Below are 21,052 nucleotides of genomic sequence, written 5' to 3'. Positions count from 1 at the left end.
CGTCCCCCATAAAAGGAGGGATACCCAACAAATCTCCTCCTCCCGACTTATGGGGACGACTCTACCAATCCGGCCAAAACTCGATACTTCACGTGCTTGTCTTTAGACAATGCTTTTGTCATCATATCTGAACCATCATCATCGGTGTGAATTTTTTCAAGATGCAATAATTTTTTATCCAACACATTCTGAATCCAATGATATCTAACATCAATATGTTTTGGCTTTTAATGGAAGATATAATTCTTAGTAACATCAATATGTTTTGGCTTTTAATGGAAGATATAATTCTTACTCAAATAAATTGCACTTTGGTTATCACATAAAATAACATACCTTTCTTGTTCTATGCCCAACTCTTTCAAGAATCTCTTCAACCAAAACAATTCTTTGCAAGCTTCTGTAATGGAAATAAAATTAGCTTCCATCGTGGATAAAGCAACACATTTTTGTAAATTTGATTGTCATGCCACAGCTCCCCCGACAAAAGTCATCAAATAACGTGAAGTCGATTTTCTAGAATCAACATCACCGACCATGTCAACATCTGTGAATCCATAGAGCATAGATTTACCATTTACAAAGTACAAACAGACCTTCGAAGTTCCTTTAAGGTATCGAAGAATCCATTCTACTGCTAACCAATGCTCATTTCCCAGATTAGAGAGAAACCAACTAACAACTCCAATAGCATGAGCTAAATTTGGTCTTGTGCAAACAATTGCATACATTAAGGAACCAACGGCCAAAACATAAGGAATTTTCTTCATCTCTTCCTTGCTTTCTCAATTATAGGACTTTGTTTTGTACTAAGCTTGAAGTGACTAGCATGTGGGCAACCAATGAGTTTTACTTTATCCATACTGAACCTCTAAAACACTTTTCCAATATACCTTTCTTGAGAAAACCAAATTTGTCCATTTTCACGATCATGAACAATTCTCATGCCAAGAATTTGCTTTGTCAATCCCAAGTCTTTCATAGCAAAAGACTTGCTCAACTCCAACTTCAACTTGTCGATCTTGGAGGAGTCTTGTCCTATAACATACAAGCATATCATCAAAATAAAGTAAAAGAATAATATAAGTACCATCCAGAAATTTTTTTCACAAACACATAATCATCCGAAGTGGTTTTTGAGTAACCATGATCAATCATGAAAGAATCAAATTTCTTGTACCTGCTTCGAGGTTCTTGCTTCAACCCATACAAACTTTTCTTTAATTTGCACACTAAATTCTCTTTCTCTTTTTGTTTAAAACCTTCCGGTTGTTCCATGTAAATTTCCTTTTCCAAGTCACCATGTAAGAAAGCGGTTTTCACATCTAGCTGTTCAACTTCTAAATTCAAGTTTACGGACATGCCAAGAACAACCCGAATAGATGACATCTTCACATCCAGTGAAAATATATCATCAAAGTCAAATCCCTTTTTCTAACCAAAACGTTTTACCACAAGCCTAACTTTGTACCGAAGATTCTTTCAATCATTTTTCAATCTAAACACCCATTTGTTTTTCAAAGCTTTCTTTCCAGGAGGAAGTTTAACCAAATCATAAGTGTGATTGTCAACAATAGACTATATTTCCTCTTGTATAGTCTTCATCCATTCAACTTTATTTTCATGTTTTATGGCTTCTTGATAACTTTCCGACTCCCCTTGATCCGTTAGAGTAACATAATCACTTGATGGATATTTAGTTGAAGGTCTTGGCTCTCTTGAAGACCTTCTCAATGGAGCTTGCTCTTGAACTTGTTGCTCCCCCTCATTTTCATCTTCAACACCACTAGGAACTTCATCATTTCCAACATCTACAAGATGTGGAAGAATATCTTTCATATTTTCATCATGTGCCAAAGGTGGAGAAGGTGACTTTAAGTCAATAAAATCATTCCCATTTATTGTTGTTGTTTATCCTTGCCAAAATCTTCAATTGTTTGATCTTTAAAAAATACAACATCCCGACTTTTAACAACTTTCTTGTCAACCGAATCCCACAATCTGTATCCAAAGTCATCATACCTATAGCCAAGAAAAATACATTGTATTGTCTTGTCATCAAGTTTGGATCTTTCATCTTTTGTAATGTGAACAAATGCATGACAACCAAACACTTTCAAATGATCATAAGTGACATCCTTACCTTTCCAAATTTTTTCAGGAACTTCACCAAGTAGAGGAGTTAAAGGAGGCAAACTAATCTAGTCGACCACCATCCTCATTGCTTCACCTCAAAATGATTTTGAAAACTTCGCATAAGAGAGCATACATCTCATTCTCTCCAGTATGGTGCGATTCATCCTTTTGGAAATTCCATTTTGTTGAGGGGTTTTCTTGATGGTCTTTTGATGTCTAATGTTTTGGCTATAACAATATGCATCAAATGGCCCAATGTACTCTCCACCATTATTTGAGTGCATGCATTTCACCTTCTTTCCAATCTCCCTTTTGACTTTAACCTAAAAATGCTTAAATACATCTAAAATTTGATCTTTAGTTTTCAAAGTGTAAGCCAAACTTTTCTTGAACAATCATCAATAAAAGTAACAAAATAAAGTGCACCACCATGAGATTTAACTTTCAAAGGACCACATACATTGGAATGTATCAAATCTAGAAAGTTATATTTTTTAGTAACAAACTTTGTATGAAAAGGAGTTCTATGTTGCTTACCGGCCAAACAATATATGAACACAAGCTTTAACAGGAGTACCTTTCATTCTGGGTAGAAGCTTCTTTTTGAACAAAAATTACATTCCTTTTTCACTCATATGCCCAAGCCGCTTATGCCACAAATTAATGGAAAAGTGACTCTCAATTGCATTCACAACACCATTACCAATTTTACCATGCATCATGTATAGTGTACTGGTCTTCTTGCCTTTAGCCACCACCAAATTACCCTTTGTGAGCTTCCATTTTTCATCACCAAAATGGTTGTCAAACCTTTCATCATCAAGCTTTCCGGTAGATATCAAATTTAGTCGAATGTGGAGTGCATGTCTCACATTTTTTAGCACCAACATGAATCCAAGATTTGTTTCCAAAAAATCATTTCTCATGCCAACAATTTTTGACAAACCTTTATTTCCCATACAAACAACTCCATAACTTCCTTTGGAATAGGAAGTGAAGAAATCTTCTCGAGAAGTGACATGGAATGATGCACCTGAATAACCCAATCAGTCTCTTGACTTGTCAAATTAATGCAACTTTCGTCCCAAATAACCATAATGTTAGCTTGCACACAAACTTGATGGATATTAAATACTAGAGTATTTGTCATAATCAAAACAGGGATATGACCCATAAGGTCAACACATAAGATCACCATCAGATGCAATTGATGTTGTGTCTTCATGCTTTTTCTCAAAATTTTCTCTTTGTTTTGCTCCTTGAATTTTAATTTTTTACACTCTCGCTTCATATGCCCTTTCCTATGACAATAGTGACACTCAATATTTTTTTTCGAAACTGAGTTGTACAGGCCTTTTGATTTATTATTATGATGAGAAGATCTACTTTTTCTTCTACCACTCCCCCGATTTTCTGTCACAAGTGCCTTTGAATGAGAAGAGTCAACTAATTTTCCTTTAATTTCTTCATTTAACAAGCTACTAGTTACTTGGTTCATAATGACAATTTCATCGGGAGTCGAATTACTAACTGTCACAACCAAAGTTTCCCAACTTTTCGGTAAACAGTTAAGAAGCATTAGGGCCTACAATTTATCATCAAAAACTATTTTCATAGTACCAAGATGATTGATAATATTTTTCATCTCATTCAAATGCTAGGTAATAAGACCACCATCTTTATATTCAAATTCACCAATTTTTGAAAAAAAAAAAAAAAACTTTATTTGTAGCCGACTTTCTATCATAAAGACCCTTTAATTTTTTCCACAATTCATATGTCAAAGTTTCAGTAGAAACATGATGAAAAACACTATCATCAATCCATTACTGGATGACACCAATGGTTTTTCTATTAAGCCTATTCCACTCATCATCACTCTTGTCTTTAGGCTTTCGACTATCACCCTTAATAGGTCCATCCAAATCTTTGCAAAATAAAAGATCTTACATTTTTGTTTTCCAAGTTACCTAATTGCTTCCATTGAAGCTAATCATGAGGCCAACATTACAATCTATGATTTACACAATCCTAGTGAGTCCACATAACACGGCTTTGACACCATGTGTTGGGCAAAATTACAGATGCGAACAATTCCCACAAGTAAATCAATGGAGTAATGCAAATAATAAATAAAAATGAGACACACGAAATTTAACGTGGTTCCCTCAAATGTTGAGATACGACCACAAGGCACAGCGGTCCAAATCCACTATCACAAAAAATGTACAAAGTGGGTATAAAAGGCACAAACCTTACAAATATACAAAAATATATGTTGACTTTATAGGTCACGCCCGATTTTGATAATGACAAATACTCATGTATTTAATAAATATCTAGTTCATGTGCAGGTCTATATTAGCAGACACATTGATGGCATGTGAAAGCTTAAAGCTTGAAGACAAATTTATGTTCTCAATTGTAATATTCAGTAGTGAAATTTGTCTATAATACTAATTAGGATATTTGGTTTGTACTAAGCACACACAACACATGCATGGTTTATTTTGTGAGCTCAAACCAGATACAAACTAAAAGTGATCATAGAAAGATCTTAGGGTTTACCCTTCGGTCGACCAACACCGGACTTTTTCGATGTATTCATAATTGGACATAAATGACTCTAGGACACACACATTTGCATCTATGTTTGTTAGGCACTTCACTAGGATTTGTGTGTATTAAAATGACAGAACTAGGCAGTTTATTCTGCCCTAGTCGACCGAACCAGGCTTAGGTCAACAGTTGACCAAGGCCCTAGTCGACCGAACTAGGTAGTTCAAAAAGCCTCGGTCGACTGAAACCTCCCTGGGTCAACATTTTGACCATTTGGTCGACTGAGCCATTTTGTACTCCAACAACTTGGTCGACCGAGGGTCCTCGGGAAAATTCCCAGTGGTCTGGTCGACTGAACCAGCTAGTTCAAAATGGCCCAGTCGACCAAACCTCGAAAGATTGAAAAATTGCCCTTTCCTGGTCGATCGAGCCTTTAGTTCAAAATTAGGAGGACTATACTGGAGGAGGCTCACAGATCCCTATACACGATCCATCCCGGTAGTACTAAAATGTACAGGGATCTGCGAGAGTATTTATGGTGGAGTGGAATGAAGAGGGAGATAGCTGAATTTTTTCAACAGTGCTTGACGTGCTAGCAGGTTAAAGCTAAGCACCAGAGACCAGCAAGACAATTGCAGCCATTGTTTATTCCAGAATGGAAGTGGGACCATGTTTCGATGGATTTTGTTACAGGGTTACCACCAGTACGGTAGGGATTGAATGCAATTTGGGTAGTTGTTGATCATTTAACGAAGACTGCTCATTTCATCCCTATTAAAATTGGTTATTTCATGGATAGACTGGCAGAGATATATATTCAGGAGATAGTTCGTGTTCATGGAGTATTGGTGTCCATAGTCTCAGACCGAGTCCCTTGGTTTACTTCATGATTCTGGAAGAGTTTTCAGGAGGCTATGGGTACACAGTTAGCTTTTAGCACTGCTTTCCATCCCCAGACTGATGGTCAGACAGAAAGGACCATTCAGATACTAGAAGATATGCTTCGTGCTTGTGTACTTGATTTTGGGGGCAGTTGGATCCAGCACATGCCGTTAGTGGAGTTTGCTTATAATAATAGCTATCAGGCTAGTATCAACATGGCTCCGTACAAAGCATTGTATGGCAGGAGATGTCGTTCTCCTCTTTTCTGGGATGAGGTAGGTGAAATGCGAGTTTTGGGTCCAGATATAGTACAACAGGCGTCCGACAAAGTCCGGTTAATTAGAGAAAGAATTAAAACAGCACAGAGTCGGCAGAAAAGTTATGCAGACACTCGCCGCAGAGAATTGGAATTTGATGTGGGAGATCGAGTATTTTTGAAGATAGCTCCACTGAAAGGAGTTATGAGGTTTGGAAAGAAGGGCAAGTTGAGCCCTAAGTTTATTGGCCCTTTTGAGATACTTGAGAGAATAGGGTCAGTAGCCTATAGGCTAGCTTTGCCGCCAGCTTTGGCTCGTATTCATGACGTGTTTCATGTTGCCATGTTACGGAAATACGTCCCAGACTCGTCCCACATCATTAGTTATGTAGAGATAGAGCTCAAAGATTCCTTGGCATATGAAGAGGTACCGGTGCAAATTTTGGACAGAAAGGTTCAGACTTTACGTATTAAAGAAATACAGTTAGTAAAAGTTTTGTGGAGGAACCACGCTATAAAGGAAGCTTCTTGGGAGCTTGAGGAGTAGATTAGACAGAGATATCCGCAGTTGTTCCAAGAGGTATAGAGGTACAGGTACAGTATAGTAGTTAGATAGATTTCCTTTTTGCAGGTACATGTATATGATTTTAGCTAGTAGATAGTTTTTAGTTTTATTTGTGTAATCTCCCAGAACATAATATGTAACCACGGTATTCTCCGCCACAAGTGAGGGCAGATAATAAAATAAGTAGACCATTTTTCCTCTACGGAATGATAGAGCGTGTTGGCGGGGATACAGATAGTAAATTTCGAGGATGAAATTTTATAAGGAGGGGAGAATGTAATGACCCAGAAAATATTCATATTCAAATATTAAAGAGAAAGGAAAATAGATACAGAAACAAAAGGAGGCCGTAGACTTCGTCGACGACATTGCATTTTGGAGAATAAAAGAAATTCAAGAAATTACAAGGACTCGTCGATGAATACAGGGATTCGTCGACGAGTGGTTAAGAAATTTCGTCGACGAACACAGGTCTTCGTCGATGAGAAATTACCGAGAGGGGTTCTGAGGTAGCCTGAATTTCATCGACGAATATAGGGTCTCGTCAACGAAATCTATGAAAGACTCGTTGACGAACACAGGGTCTCATCGACGAAATCCCCTGTTCTATAAATAGTTGAAATTCTGGATTTTTATCATTTTCCTCTGAGCTCTCTCTCTCCTCTCTCTCTCTCTCTCTCTCTACGACTCTCTCTCCCTTCTCTCTTCATTTTCGGCCCCATCGGTCGCCGGATCGATGATCCGAAGCTACCACGACGCTCCTGGCGAAGTTCTCCACAAATCTGCCAGAGCAAATCGTCGAGAAAACGAAGTTGAATTTCATCCCAAATTCTAGGTAAGGTCTTTTATTGAGTTTTTGACTTCCTGAAACTTATAGAAAATGATGTAGATTAGGAAATACTGATGTTTTGTTCTGAGGGATTGCGTTTTCAGGATGTCGGGTTAGGAATCCTGCGGGTATACAGCCAGATTTTTATAGGTGCTTTTCAAAGTTGAGGTAGGGGAAATATGCTATGCTAGGAGTTTTTGTAATAATATTAGAGATTTCATAAATGCATAACTACCCCATTTTGCTATACATAATTTTCAGAATATGAGTTTGAAATAGTATTTGTTTTAGAATACGAGTTTAAATGTTTGTGTGGCCTAAGTAGATTTTTATGAGATGAGGAAATTCATACAGTTATTATGATATATCATATTATACTAAATTGAGGGACGGCAGTACGTAACACCTCAATCTCAGTGAGAGATTATACAGATTATACAGATGAGGATATACATGTACAGAGAAATTTACTTGCATATACAGTTTTTATACAAGTAGTTTTATGATCAGTATTTCACATCACAATTTATTACAGAACAATATATATATATATACAGTATTATAACATTCTATGTTTTTCCTGTTACCATAACATACAGAACACACAGACAGAGTATACATACAAAATACAGAGATAGATAAACAGAGGTAGCATCAAGATGCTACAGATACAGTATTTACAGTACAAAAACATAGAGTTATGGTAATTTTGGAAACATGACGGAAAATAGTAAGAGAGTATATATGTATATATGTATATATGTATATAGTATCAGATCCCTGAGGAAAGTTACATAGACAGATACAGATTACAGAGCATGGTATCGTTGCTAGATACAGATAGAGTGCAACCACATAGCTCAAATAGTATGTGGGTACTGTCAGCCGTGCTCGGAGAGCATGCAGCTCCCTAGTACACTGGGTTGAGGGGGCCGATTTGATGAGGTAGTAGTCAGTCCCGAGCTTAGGAGAGGATGCAGTTTGGCCGAGCTGAGGTAGTGTAGAGTATGATGACCTATCTGGAGGGCCGACCAGATAGAGTCCCGCCTACGGGCCGCACAACCCTGTCATGAGGGGTCAAATCATGACGTACATAGTCCAAGGGATAAAGTACAGATATTTATATGTTTACAGTTTTACAGTATAGTATGATAATACCAGTATAAAAAGTAGAAAAACAGATGATACAATATGTTTTAAATTATGAAAGGAAGATATGTTTTACAGATGATTTATTACATTGCAGTTCAGTTATTATTTTAAAAGTATCCTTACTTAGATGCCACACACTAGTGATAGCATATTTCCACTTACTGAGCGTCGACTCATCCTTTATTCTCACATTTTTCAGGTGAGCCAGCTAGGCGAGTAGATCAGGCTCACGGATAGAGTGTAGCCCATATCACCCTGGTTATAGGGTGAGTTTTTGTTAGAGTAGTGTATGTTTTGGAATAGATGATACTTGAGGGGCATTTTTGTATGGCCTGTGTATTGGATTCTGGTATTGTACAGTTATGTTGTAATAATGCTATGCTTTTTGTTTCCGCTACGTAGGAATGTTTACTGTATGCAAAAAAAAAAAAAAAGATAAGAATTTTGAGGTCGTTACATTGCATAATATCTTTGTTAGAACATCTTGATTGAGAACACATTAAAATACAAAGATTTCTTGTTGACACTCTCACGTACACATTACACTAATAGAAAATACATTTGAGAGTTGAACTATTAAGACCACACTGAGCTTACAATTTAAATCATCTGTGGTGTTTGTGATTGTGCGCATTTGGGGTACAAATCTGCTTTACGTAAAAACACTTTTATATTGTACCATTTGATTGTATATCTGAGTGATTCCAGGCGTAGCCTAAGGGGGCAGTAATCCAGCCCGATAAGGATTGGTATAAAGGTTAAGGTCAGTCCTGTTCTAATTGACCTAGTTTGTATAGGTGTCACTCCACTCGTTTAAGTGAGCAAGTTATTGTGATAATCCTTGTGCTGGTTAGCCAAGGCGGGGACGTAGGCAGTTGGCCGAACCTCGATAACATATCTGCGTGTCACTCTCTCTATTGCTTTCTGGTGCTTGTATGATTAATTAAACTGCTTTACTTGATTTCTGATACATTTGTATTACTTGCACTAGATTGACCATAGGTTTGTGAACATACTACTGTTAGGAGGAATACCTAGGAGATAAATTTTAAAAATACCAATTCACCCCCCCCCCCCTTCTTAGGATCACAGTAAAGCTAACAATTGGTAACAGAGCCACGTAACATAGGCTAGTTGTTATTTTGCAAAAATATCACATATGACTCATAGCTTCGTGACCCATTTCCCTGAGGGACCATCTTCCACACGACCTCCTTTTTTCAGTGGTGTTAATTACACCTTCTGGAAACAGAGGATGCGCATTTACCTTCAGAATACTAATTGGAAGGTGTGGAGGATTGTCTCTAAGGGAAAATATGTCCCTATGAAAATTGAGGGTGCAGCTAGGGTTCCTAAAACTGAGGATGAATACAATGACGATGATATGAAAGTTGTTAGTCTTAATGCCACTGCCATGAATATTTTATACTGTAGTCTTGATGTAAATGAATTTAACAGGATTATGGCATGTTCTACTGCAAAAGAAATATGGGATAAGTTAGAGGTCACATATGAGGGTACTAGAGATGTGAAAGACAGTAGGATAGATATGTTGACCAATGAGTATAAGGTCTTTAGGATGAATGTAGGTGAGTCAATTCAGAGCATGTACACTAGATTCACACACATCATAAACTCACTGCATGCATTAGGAAAGACCTATCCCACCTATCAAATGATCAGGAAGATCCTTAATGGCTTACCTCCTATTTGGGAAGCCAAGGCTACGACCATTGCTGAGGGTAGAGACCTTAAGGCCATGAGCTTAGATGAACTGATAGGTTCCTTGATCACTTATGAATTGTCCATAAATGAGAGACTTAATGAGCATAATAGGGCTAAGAAAGTGACTGCACTAAAAGCATCTAATAACACATCTAGTGAGTGCAGTGAGTTTGATACTGATGATGAAATGGCTATGCTAACTAGAAAGTTTAGTAGAATTTTTAGAAAGAACAGGAAGTCATTTAAAAAATATAGAGACTCCACTAATGAGAAGGGAGAGTCCAGCAAAAGAAAGGAAAAATCTAATGCTCCTACGTGCTACAACTGCAACAAAGTGGGGCACATCAAACCTGACTGCCCACTGCTAAAAAAGGAGGCTAAGAAAAAGAAGAAAGCTATGAAGGCTGGGACTTCATGGGACCTATTCAGCAGCAGCGACTCAAATTCGGATCATAGTGACATAGAGGTCGCTAATCTATGCTTGATGGCACACGAGGATGAGGTATTGTCTTCTTGTTCATCATCTTCTTATTATTCATCTGATGATTGTGATTCTGACAGCATGCCTACATATAGAGAATTACTTACATATAGAGAATTACAGTTTGAATATATTCATGTTTCAAAATTGCTAGGCAAAATAACCAAAGAAAATAATGATTGAAAAAGAAATGCGAAAATTGGTCAAAATTATTTAATATGGCAAAAACCTCTCATGCCTCTATTTTAAAAGAAAAGGATACTACTATTGTTGAGCTTGAGAGGAAATTGGAGGATAGCTCCAAAATTATTTTTAAATTCACCAAGGGCAAAGAAAATTTTGAAAAATTACCTGGTGCCCAAAGAAACTCCTTAAGTAAAGAGGGTCTTGGTTTTAATGGTATTGAAAATGTTAGATGACCTAATATTTACTTAGGACATTTTACACGTGAGTCAAAATCTCATATTCCTCCTAAAAAACCTAAGTATAGATTGAAATGTTTTAAATGTAAACAGATTGGTCACGGTCAATTTGATTGTCCACTTAGGAATAAGCATGCTAGAATTAGGAAGGTATGGGTAGTTAAGGGAGATCCTACTACTAACCCCCGTGGACCCAACAAAATTTGGGGACCAGCATCAGTCACTTAGTTTATTTTGCAGGTATGCCTAAGAACGTCCTCCTTCAAGGACCGGTGGTACTTAGATAGTGGGTGCTCATGGCACATGACCGGAGACAGGGGCAAATTCACTTCAATTGTTCCCAAGGATGGAGGCTATGTGACATTTGGCGACAATGCCAAAGGACGCATCATCGGGGTAGGTAAGGTTGGTAAGGACTCCTCTTTTACTATTGATAATGTTTTACTAGTTGATGGACTGAAGCATAATCTAATTAGCATAAGTCAGTTGTGTGACATAGGATATAAAGTATCTTTTGAAAATGACAAATGCATAGTAGAAAATAAAATAGATCACAAAGTGTTTTTTACTGCTAATAGACATGAAAATGTTTCTACTACCTCTCTTGATAATCTAGCTTCATAACAAGTGACATATTTTTTTGCTATAAATGAAGCTAGTTGGTTATGGCATAGACGCTTAGGACATGCTAGCAGGGATTTATTGTCTAAACTTGTTAGGAAAGAGTTAGTTAAAGGTCTGCCTAAGATGTCTTTTGTAAAGGATAAAATATGTGATGCATGTCAAATGGGTAAGCAAACAAAATCTAGTTTTAAGAAAAAGAAATTTATATCTACTACTGAACCTTTGGAGATGCTTCACCTAGATTTATTTGGACCTAATTCTGTGCAAAGTCTTGGTGGTAAATCTTATGCTTTTGTAATTGTGGATGACTTTTCTAGATTCACATGGATGCTATTTCTTGCACATAAAAATGAAGCATGTGAACAATTCACCAAACTTTGTAAGAGAATTCAAAATGAAAAAGGATACAAAATCACTCACATAAGAAGTGATAGAGGCACAGAATTCAAAAATGAAAGCATAGAAAAATATTGTGACTTAGAGGGCATATCACATAACTTCTCTGCACCTAGGACACCTCAACAAAATAGTGTAGTAGAAAGAAAGAATAGGTCACTGCAAGAAATGGGTAGAACCATGTTGAATGAGCATAATTTACCTAAATATTTTTGGGTCGAGGCCATTAATACTGCATGCTATGTTATGAATAGGTTGTTAATGCAACCATCAATTAATAAAACCCCTTATGAATTGTGGAACAACCATAAGCCTAATATTTCCTATTTTCATGTGTTTGGTTGTAAATGCTTTATTCTTAGAGATAATGAACATCTAGGAAAGTTTGACTCTAAATCTGATAAAGGCATCTTCCTAGGATATGCATTAAATAACAAAGCATATAGGGTTTTCAATAAAAGAACTTTAACTGTTACTGAATCTATTCATGTTGTGTTTGATGAGTCTAATCCATTTTCTAATAAAGTTGATGAAGATGATATTGATATTAGAAAATGCTTAGATAAAATGTCAATCGAAAACAATGCAAGTGAAAATCAAGAAGCAACTGAAAAATCACTTGAAGATAATGAAAATGGAAATCAGGAGTTGCCTAGAGATTGAAAATACATTAGAAGTCATCCTATAGATCAAATCATAGGCGAACCATCTCATGGAGTAGCCACGAGATCCTCCTTGAGAAATATAGTGAATCATTCTGCATTCTTGTCCCAAGAAGAACCTAAAAATATTAAAGAAGTCATAGAAGATGAGTCTTAGGTAATGTCCATGCAAGAAGAGCTTAATCAATTTGAGAGAAGCAAAGTGTGGACCTTGGTTCCTAGGCCTAATGAGCACACCATCATTGGAACTAAATGGGTATATAGAAATAAGAAAGATGAGAATGGGGTAGTAACTAGGAATAAAGCTAGACTAGTTGCCCAAGGGTATAACCAATAGGAAGGGATTGACTTTGATGAAACATATGCTCCTGTTGCTAGATTAGAAGCCATTCGTATGTTACTTGTCTTTGCCGGTTTTAAAATTTTTAAATTGTTTTAAATGGATGTTAAAAGCGCCTTTCTAAATGGCTACATAAATGAAGAGGTATACGTAGAACAACCACCCAATTTTGAAAATCATAAATATCCTGATCATGTTTACCAGTTATCTAAAGCCTTGTATGGATTGAAACAAGCTCCTAGAGCTTGGTATGAGAGGCTTAGTGGTTTTCTACTGGAAAATGGGTTCACCTGTGACAAAATTGACACTACACTCTTCATCAAATCGAAAAATGATGATATGCTCCTTGTTTAAATCTATGTGGACGATATCATTTTTGGAGCAACTAATGATGAGTTGTGTAATGAGTTTTTCAAATGCATGCAAAGTGAGTTTGAAATGAGCATGATGAGTGAACTTAGTTTCTTCTTAGGTCTACAAATTAAGCAAGCTAATCATTGAACTTTCATATGCCAATCTAAATACATTAGGGACTTGCTAAAGAAATTTAATATGGAAGATTGTAAAATTCATGGTACACCTATGAACTCTTCCATTAAGCTTAATAAAGATGAGCAAGGAATCCCTGTTGACGTAAAATTATATCATGGCATGATTGGAAGTCTCCTATATCTCACTGCTACTGGGCTCAATATTATGTTTAGTGTATGTATGTGTGCTAGGTTTCAGGCTGCTCTTAAGGAATCTCATCTAAAAGTTGTTAAACGAATCCTTAGATATCTAGTTGGGACTATTGAATTAGGATTGTGGTACCTTAAGCATACTACCTTTGAGATTGTTAGTTACACTGATGCTGACTTTGTCGGTAGTAAGGTTGATAGAAAAAGCACTAGCGGCACTTGTCATTACTTAGGACAATCTCTTGTTTCTTGGTTCTCCAAGAAACAAAACTCAGTTGTCTTATCCACAGTCGCAACTGAATATATTGCGGCTGGAAGTTGTTGTGCCTAAACTCTTTACATGAAACAACAACTTGTAGATTTTGGATTGCACTATGAAACAATACCGATCAAATGTGATAATACTAGTGCAATCAACATCTCTAAAAATCCTATCTCACATTCACGAACTAAACACATTGAGATTAGACATCATTTTCTTCGTGATCATGTGCAAAAAGGATATGTGGCTCTTGAGTTTGTATGCACTAATGAACAGTGGGCCGACATATTCACTAAACCACTACCTGAGGATAGATTCATACAAATTCAACGTGAGTTAGGCTTAATGCATAGTAGAGAAGCTTCCTAAACTTAAATGTTTCATAACTTGCATAAATTTAGGGGGAGCCCTCTCATGGGAACTTTCCAAGTCTTAGCAACTAATTATATTGTTGACTTATCTTCTTGCTTTAGACTTTGTGAAAGTTGATTGCTGATTGTGTGCATATGTCATATATATATCTATTACATGCTTATATTGACTATCATCTGTGTTGCACAATATGTCTAATTCATGCTTATATTGATATTTTATTTGCTTGATTAGACCATACTGAACTGTTTGAGTAGTTGTGGATAAATTGTTAGGAATTTTCAACTCAAACAGGTTACACTTATACAGGTTTTCTTTTGGAAAGTCTGATTTACAAACGGCACTCTACTGAAATTTTTAAAAATTCTTTCCAAAATTATTCTTGTATAAATGTAATAATCACTCATTGCCTAGGATTTTAATTCAAATGGCCCTTTTTGCTGTTGCCAAAAGGGGGAGATGGAAAAGGGGCAAAAATAATGGGTTTGTTTAAAAATACATTGGATGCATATTGTGAGGGGGAGCCTTCCTAGGCTTAACCCTGTATTTTTGCTAATTGTATTTGTCATCATCAAAAAGGGGGAGAATGTTGACCTTATAGGTCATGCCCGGTTTTGATAATGACAAATACTCATGTATTTAATAAATATCTAGTTCATGCATAGGTCTATATTAGTAGACACATTGATGGCACGTGAAAGCTTAAAGGTTGAAGACAAATTTATGCTCTCAATTGTAATATTCAGTAGTGAAATTTGTCTATAATAGTAATTAGGATATTTGGTTGTAATAAGCACACACAACACATGCATGGTTTATTTTGTGAGCTCAAACCATATACAAACTAAAAGTGATCGTAAAAAGATCTTAGGGTTTACCTTTCGATCGACCAACACCGGACTTTTTCGGTGTATTCATAATTGGACATAAATGACCCTAGGACACACACATTTGCATCTATGTTTGTTAGGCACTTCATTAGGATTTGTGTGTATAAAAATGATACCGAAATGCACACTTTGTGCACTTTCGGTCGACCGAACCAGGCAGTTCATTCTGCCCTAGTCAATCGAACCAGGCCTGGGTCAACAGTTGACCAAGGCCCTGGTCGACCGAACCAGCTAGTTCAAAAAGCCCTGGTCGACCGAAACCTCCCTAGGTCAACATTTTGACCATCTGGTCGACCGAGCCATTTTGTACTCCAACTACCTGGTCGATCGAGGGTCCTCGGGAAAATTCCCAGCAGTCTGGTCGACCAAACCAGCCAGTTCAAAATGGTTCGATCGACCGAACCTCAAAAGATTGAAAAATCGCCCTCTCCTGGTTGACTTAGCATTTAGTTCAAAATTCCCCTGGTCGACCGAACTTGTTCTGGTCGACTGGACCTCTTGGGTTGCACCTAATTTTTCACCGCAGTTAATATTTTTAAACAGGGTTAAAATATTTTAAACGTCATTAAACTTTTCTAACAATCCCTAATAGGTCCCCAACAGTCAAAAATTCTGGTATGTTTATATATACCCCTTCATTTGGGTAAATTACAGAGTTGATTAGCAAATACAAAAATCCAAATTTCTCTCTTCAACAAAATATTTTCTATTGCTCATACTATTTCCAAATCCACTCAAACTTACTTACTTCATCTCAGTATCATTTGTAAGTGTATTTGAGTAGAGGTTTGCTCTCTTATTTCGTGAGTGTTTGAATCAATTTTTTCACAAGAGCATAACCTAAGTATTCTTAGGAGGCTTTTCTAATAAGCCTACCCTAAAAAGGCTTGTGGTGAACTTCCGAGTGTTGCATTCTTATTGCAATATCTTTGGAAGTTTGTATTTGTTTTTGGCTTCCAAAAACATTTTCAAACTTATTCAAATATCTTGTGGTATTCATATTGACATTGTTGTGAAAAGATATTTGTCTTTGATATACAAATCTTTGTGGCAATATCTATTCAAGTTTATATTATTTGCTGAATACAAAGATTGCTTAGCTTTGCAAACCAAGCATATACACTAGTTGAAATATTTGAAACTTGCATAATATCTTTGTTTGAACATCTTGATTGAGAACACATTGAAATACAAAGATTGCTTGTTGACACTCTCACGTACGCATTACACTGATAGAAAATACATTTGAGAGTTGAACTATTAAGACCATACTGAACTTACATTTTAAATCATCTGTGGTGTTTGTGATTGTGCGCATTTGGGGTACAAATCTGCTTTATGTGAAAGCACTTTTATATTGTACCATTTTATTGTATATCTGAGTGATTACAGACGTGGCCTGAGGGGGCTGTAATCCAGTCCGGTAAGGATTGGTGTAAAGGTTGAGGTCAGCCCTATGCTAATTGACCTGATTTGTATAGGTGTCACTCCACCCATTTAAGTGAGCAAATTATTGTGATAATCCTTGTGCTGGTTAGCCAAGGCAGGGACGTAGGCAGTTGGCCGGACCTCAATAACACATCTGCGTGTCACTCTCTCTATTGCTTTCTGATGCTTGTATAATTAATTAAACTGCTTTACTTAATTTCTGATACATTATTTGTATTACTTGCACTAGATTGACCATAAGTTTGTGAACATACTGCTATTAGGAGGAATACCTAGGAGATAAATTTTAAAAATACCAATTCACCCCCCCCCCTCTTGGGATCACGGTAAAGCTAACAGTATATAACAAATACAGTAAGATGAAAAGACCTCACCAAATATATTTTGAACAAAGCTCTAAAAAAAAATCCAACCAAATGAGCACAACTAGAAGCTCCCAAAATGATGATAATATAACACAACAGGAGTCGCCGAAGTGAGGAGCAATAGCAACCTGCTGCTGCTGCAGGGAAGAACCGGCATAGGCGTGAGAGGAGCTGGTGAGGTTGCTTTGTGTGTGGAAAAATTCAGAATGGAGGGACTAAGTGAGCGGTTTTCTGCTATAAGTGGAATATACAAATGAAGGGGCTACTCCACTGCTATTTTTTGTGCTCAATACACAGCCTGGGAGAAGCTCAACTAATGGAGAATTAAGTGGGAGGCCAAGCATGCAAGCATGCTTCTTGAGAAGCCAAACACCCATTAAAAAAAATTACCTACATTTAATGCATGTCCCCCACAAAAAGAGGGACACCTGACAATTTACACATATAATACAACTAGTACAGTGCTAAACAAGCCCTAGGAACTTCTATATCCCTCTCTTTCTCACTTCCTTCTCCCCTCATTTTCTTCCCTCTCATCTCCCTTTATCTCTTCTAGTATGAGTCTTTTCAGCTCCATTTTTTCTCTCTCCTTCTATGATTTATAGGATAAATGACTCTTATTATCCTATTCTTATATCACTAACTGGGCTTAGCATAACGAGTCCATTTTCACCTACACATTTACAAATCCCCAAACTCTCGGCTATATATTTGGGAAAAAAAAAATAACGATTAAGTAGAATTCATAACATGAAATAAAGATCTAAATTTCATATCTTATAAACATTTTTAATGATCTGATCAAGAACAAAAATATCAACCCAAGAAAACCAAGAATCAGTCAATAAGATTCTCCTACGTTTGAACCCACATGCAGCTCTCTCTCTCTCCCCCCCCCCCCCCCCCCACCCCCCCTCTTTTTTATGAGTGTATGTCTCCCAAGATTAAAGTAATATCTTCCTTCAAACAAGCAAGTCCCCTTCTTACACCCCTTATTTTGCCTCTAATGCGTTCAATGTAGGTCACTTAGGATTTTGAGCCCCCAAGCAATGTGTCCTATCTTCCAAAACTCTTGAAGGTCTCCTCTCCAATGCCTCCTAATCTTGTTTTATAAGCAAAGGGTATAGAAGGGCTTGGGTTTTGAGTCAAGAATTTAGATTTTTCTTTTTTTTTTAACCAAATTGTCACAATAATAAACCTAACCTTTACTCATGTTCACATTTATAAGAATTTATTGGAATTGAATTTAAAATTAGTACAATTTGGGTCGACTCATAAAAATATGTCAATTTCTTAAAATTAAAAATTGAGGCATAGAATTAGTCCAGTCAAAAATGAGTGTCAACAAGTATATTTTAATACACATATATTATAGTACCATTTTTATAATTGGTACTTCTCATTTAGACATATTGTTGTTGCTCAAGTTTCACATATCTTTGATTTGTTTGGTATGTAAGAATAGAACGAAATATAATTAATTTTTATGATTAATTTTACACATCCACCATACAATATTTCATTCTAAACATTAAGTTATTGCTCTTCACAAAATTTATTTCAATATCTTATAAGGAGATGCATGCAAAATTATGCTTTATTAATTTTATTGATGATTTTATACACTCTAAACATCATACACGAAATATTAATTCATCAACATAAAATTGATCAATTATATTAAAGAAAAATGACCCCTAGTTTATTCCCAAAAAAAAAATAAATAAAAGAAACAAAAACCCCAAAATAAGTATGTATACTGTATGCCAAACATGAAGCGAAGCACTCTTTGAAGCTAGCTAGCTCATCTCAATCCCCCTCCATTATCGATCTAAAGAAACAAACCCATCACAATGGAAGCGAAGGAGATAAATAAACTAGAACCTACAGAATATGATGAAGAAGGGGGAGAGGTGGCCGGAGTCGTCGACGAGGGAGTGTTGGAAGATGTTGGTGTGGGGGTGGGAGCGCAATCGGCGGGAGTGTGTCTGCCGGAACCTGGGGACGGCGTCGCCGGAGTAGTCGAGGGCGGAGGACTGCTCGCCGGAGAAGGGGTGCCGTCTGCAGCCAAGACGTTAACGGTTAACTTCTGGCCGCGCTGGCAGTGCTGGCCGATGGTACAGATGTAGTAGTGCTCGCCGGCGGTAGAGAGGGTGACGTTAGCCGGCCCCGTGGTGATGAGGTTGCCGATGGCATTGGAGGAAGTGCATGCGTCGTAAGATGCCTTTGCTACTTCTTGTACGTCGTGCTGATTGGTTGTGAAGTTGAAAGCTGCAGCAGTGAAACAATTAACAAGGACTTCTTAATTGACATGCTAGCTATGCCTCATTGTTTTTTTCTAGTTAACGCTTCCAAATCTGAAGAAACTCATTCCACAAGTTTAAGCTTTTTTATCTTGTATTTTTAAGGTCATGTTTTCTCATAATGTTTTTGAAAAAAAAATTATAAATATTTTGAGTTTGTAAGACAATTACCAATTAATTATTAAGCTAATTAGACTAATTGTATCCATATTGCATTCATATTTATTAAGATTGAGACCATGCATGTATTTATTATTATTTTTAAATAGATTAGACTGTTTTCTTAAGGTTAATTGAGAAGTAAAAGGAGACTATTAAATTAAGTAAAAATATTAAGTACATCAGATGTATACATCAAAATTAATATGCCTATAAACATAGTAAAATTATATTAAGCTCGGTCGATATACCTAATAATTTCTCATTAAACTATGTACTACTATATGTTAATTAATTGAGGTTCTATCATTCAATTGCAGGTCAAGGACTACAGACGAAGGATGAAATGAAAAAGGTGGAATGAACAATTATACAAATGGCTTACTCAGAATGTCTCTAACAGTGAACTTTCTGGTAGAAGCCCAGTTGGTGTATGCCGTCGCACCATTTTGAGGAACATCCCACCCAAGGCTATCTCCCACCACGTGCACTGTCTGTGCCTCCGCACTCCGTAATCCGACCGCCGCGACGGCAGCCGCCACAACTAGCACACACCGCATCGCCAACTCCATCTCGCAACCCATATTATCTCCTTCTAGCTATAATAATTTATAAGGTAGATGATCTCCTTCCGGTTAATTGTGCGGTAAACTGTGAAGTACTGACAAGTGATGGGTGAGAAGGCTATGGCTAATTACAAAGCAATCCGGCTATTTATAATAACCAAAAGGAAAATGGGATTCTTAATTTCCCCGGGCCTGAAATGGTCATGGACGCGGCGTCCTTGACGGACGCGGCATGCGGTGGAGCAAAGCATAGTGTCCGTCGTCTATTTCTCTACGTGCATGTGGGGGCCAGACGTACCAAATTTATTTGGAAAAAAAAAAACTAGTTGCAAAGTCTGAACTTTGAATAGACTAATGTGTGTAGATCGGTACCAATTGGGCTATTAGGTAAAGTCAGAGGAGCTTGACTTCGCTAGCTCTTTGAAAAGTTAGAATTGTGAAAACATGCATGGATGTGGAAAAATATGGGTATGTGCCAGTCACAGGCTCACCTGATTTCTAATTTGTGAATTAAATGTTCAGATTTTATTATTATTTTTTTTTATTTTTGTTAAATGGCCATAGAAAGTGGAACAATTTTTTTTAGTTCAACCTGTCGTCAGCACATGCTGTATGAAATGCAGAAGGTTTAGATTTTTCCTAAATAACCATGAGAGAGTTAATTATTTGTTGGGAGATTCAGAAAAGGAAGAACTCGATCAGTCTTTTTAACGAAGGAATTGATGGATGGAGGAGACTCATTCAATTACTTGTTGTAACTGAAACTCAGTGAAAATTGCTTACAAATACACTTAATTGATTTCAATCTGAAAAAAAATATATATTAGAGAGGAATAAACTCTCTTCTCACTAGTTATTCACCCTCTCTACACCACACATTACATTACACACACACACACATCTATTTATAGCAAAAGATGGATGATAGGTAAAACAAAATTCAAACAAGTAGGCTGAAGTTACTGAAGAGTTGGTGG

At 36.8% G+C, this 21,052-nt stretch overlaps 1 protein-coding gene across 1 annotated transcript; it reads right to left on the bottom strand.

Annotated features, from left to right (window-relative positions):
* Positions 1–18,626: 18,626 nt before the first annotated feature.
* On the bottom strand, positions 18,627–20,278 carry LOC131158787 (cucumber peeling cupredoxin-like). Its single transcript, XM_058113655.1, has 2 exons — positions 19,895–20,278; positions 18,627–19,318 (listed from the first exon to the last, which is right to left on the bottom strand). The coding sequence occupies exons 1-2, from the start codon at positions 20,091–20,093 to the stop codon at positions 18,879–18,881; spliced, it is 639 nt and encodes a 212-aa protein (XP_057969638.1). The 5' UTR covers positions 20,094–20,278; the 3' UTR covers positions 18,627–18,878.
* Positions 20,279–21,052: the final 774 nt, after the last annotated feature.

Source organism: Malania oleifera, chromosome 6 (assembly GCF_029873635.1).
Source record: "Malania oleifera isolate guangnan ecotype guangnan chromosome 6, ASM2987363v1, whole genome shotgun sequence".
NCBI lineage: Eukaryota > Viridiplantae > Streptophyta > Magnoliopsida > Santalales > Ximeniaceae > Malania > Malania oleifera.
The sequence above is the reverse complement of the archived record's forward strand: the minus strand, read 5'-3'. Positions and strand labels throughout refer to the sequence as shown.

Bases quoted from the DNA above. Each gene is read 5' to 3' on its own strand.
- LOC131158787 (XM_058113655.1), bottom strand. From the start codon at position 20,093: ATGGGTTGCGAGATGGAGTTGGCGATGCGGTGTGTGCTAGTTGTGGCG. The intron at 19,319-19,894 runs GTAAGCCATTTG...TCACTGCTGCAG, and splicing joins CACTGTTAGAGACATTCTGA to CTTTCAACTTCACAACCAAT.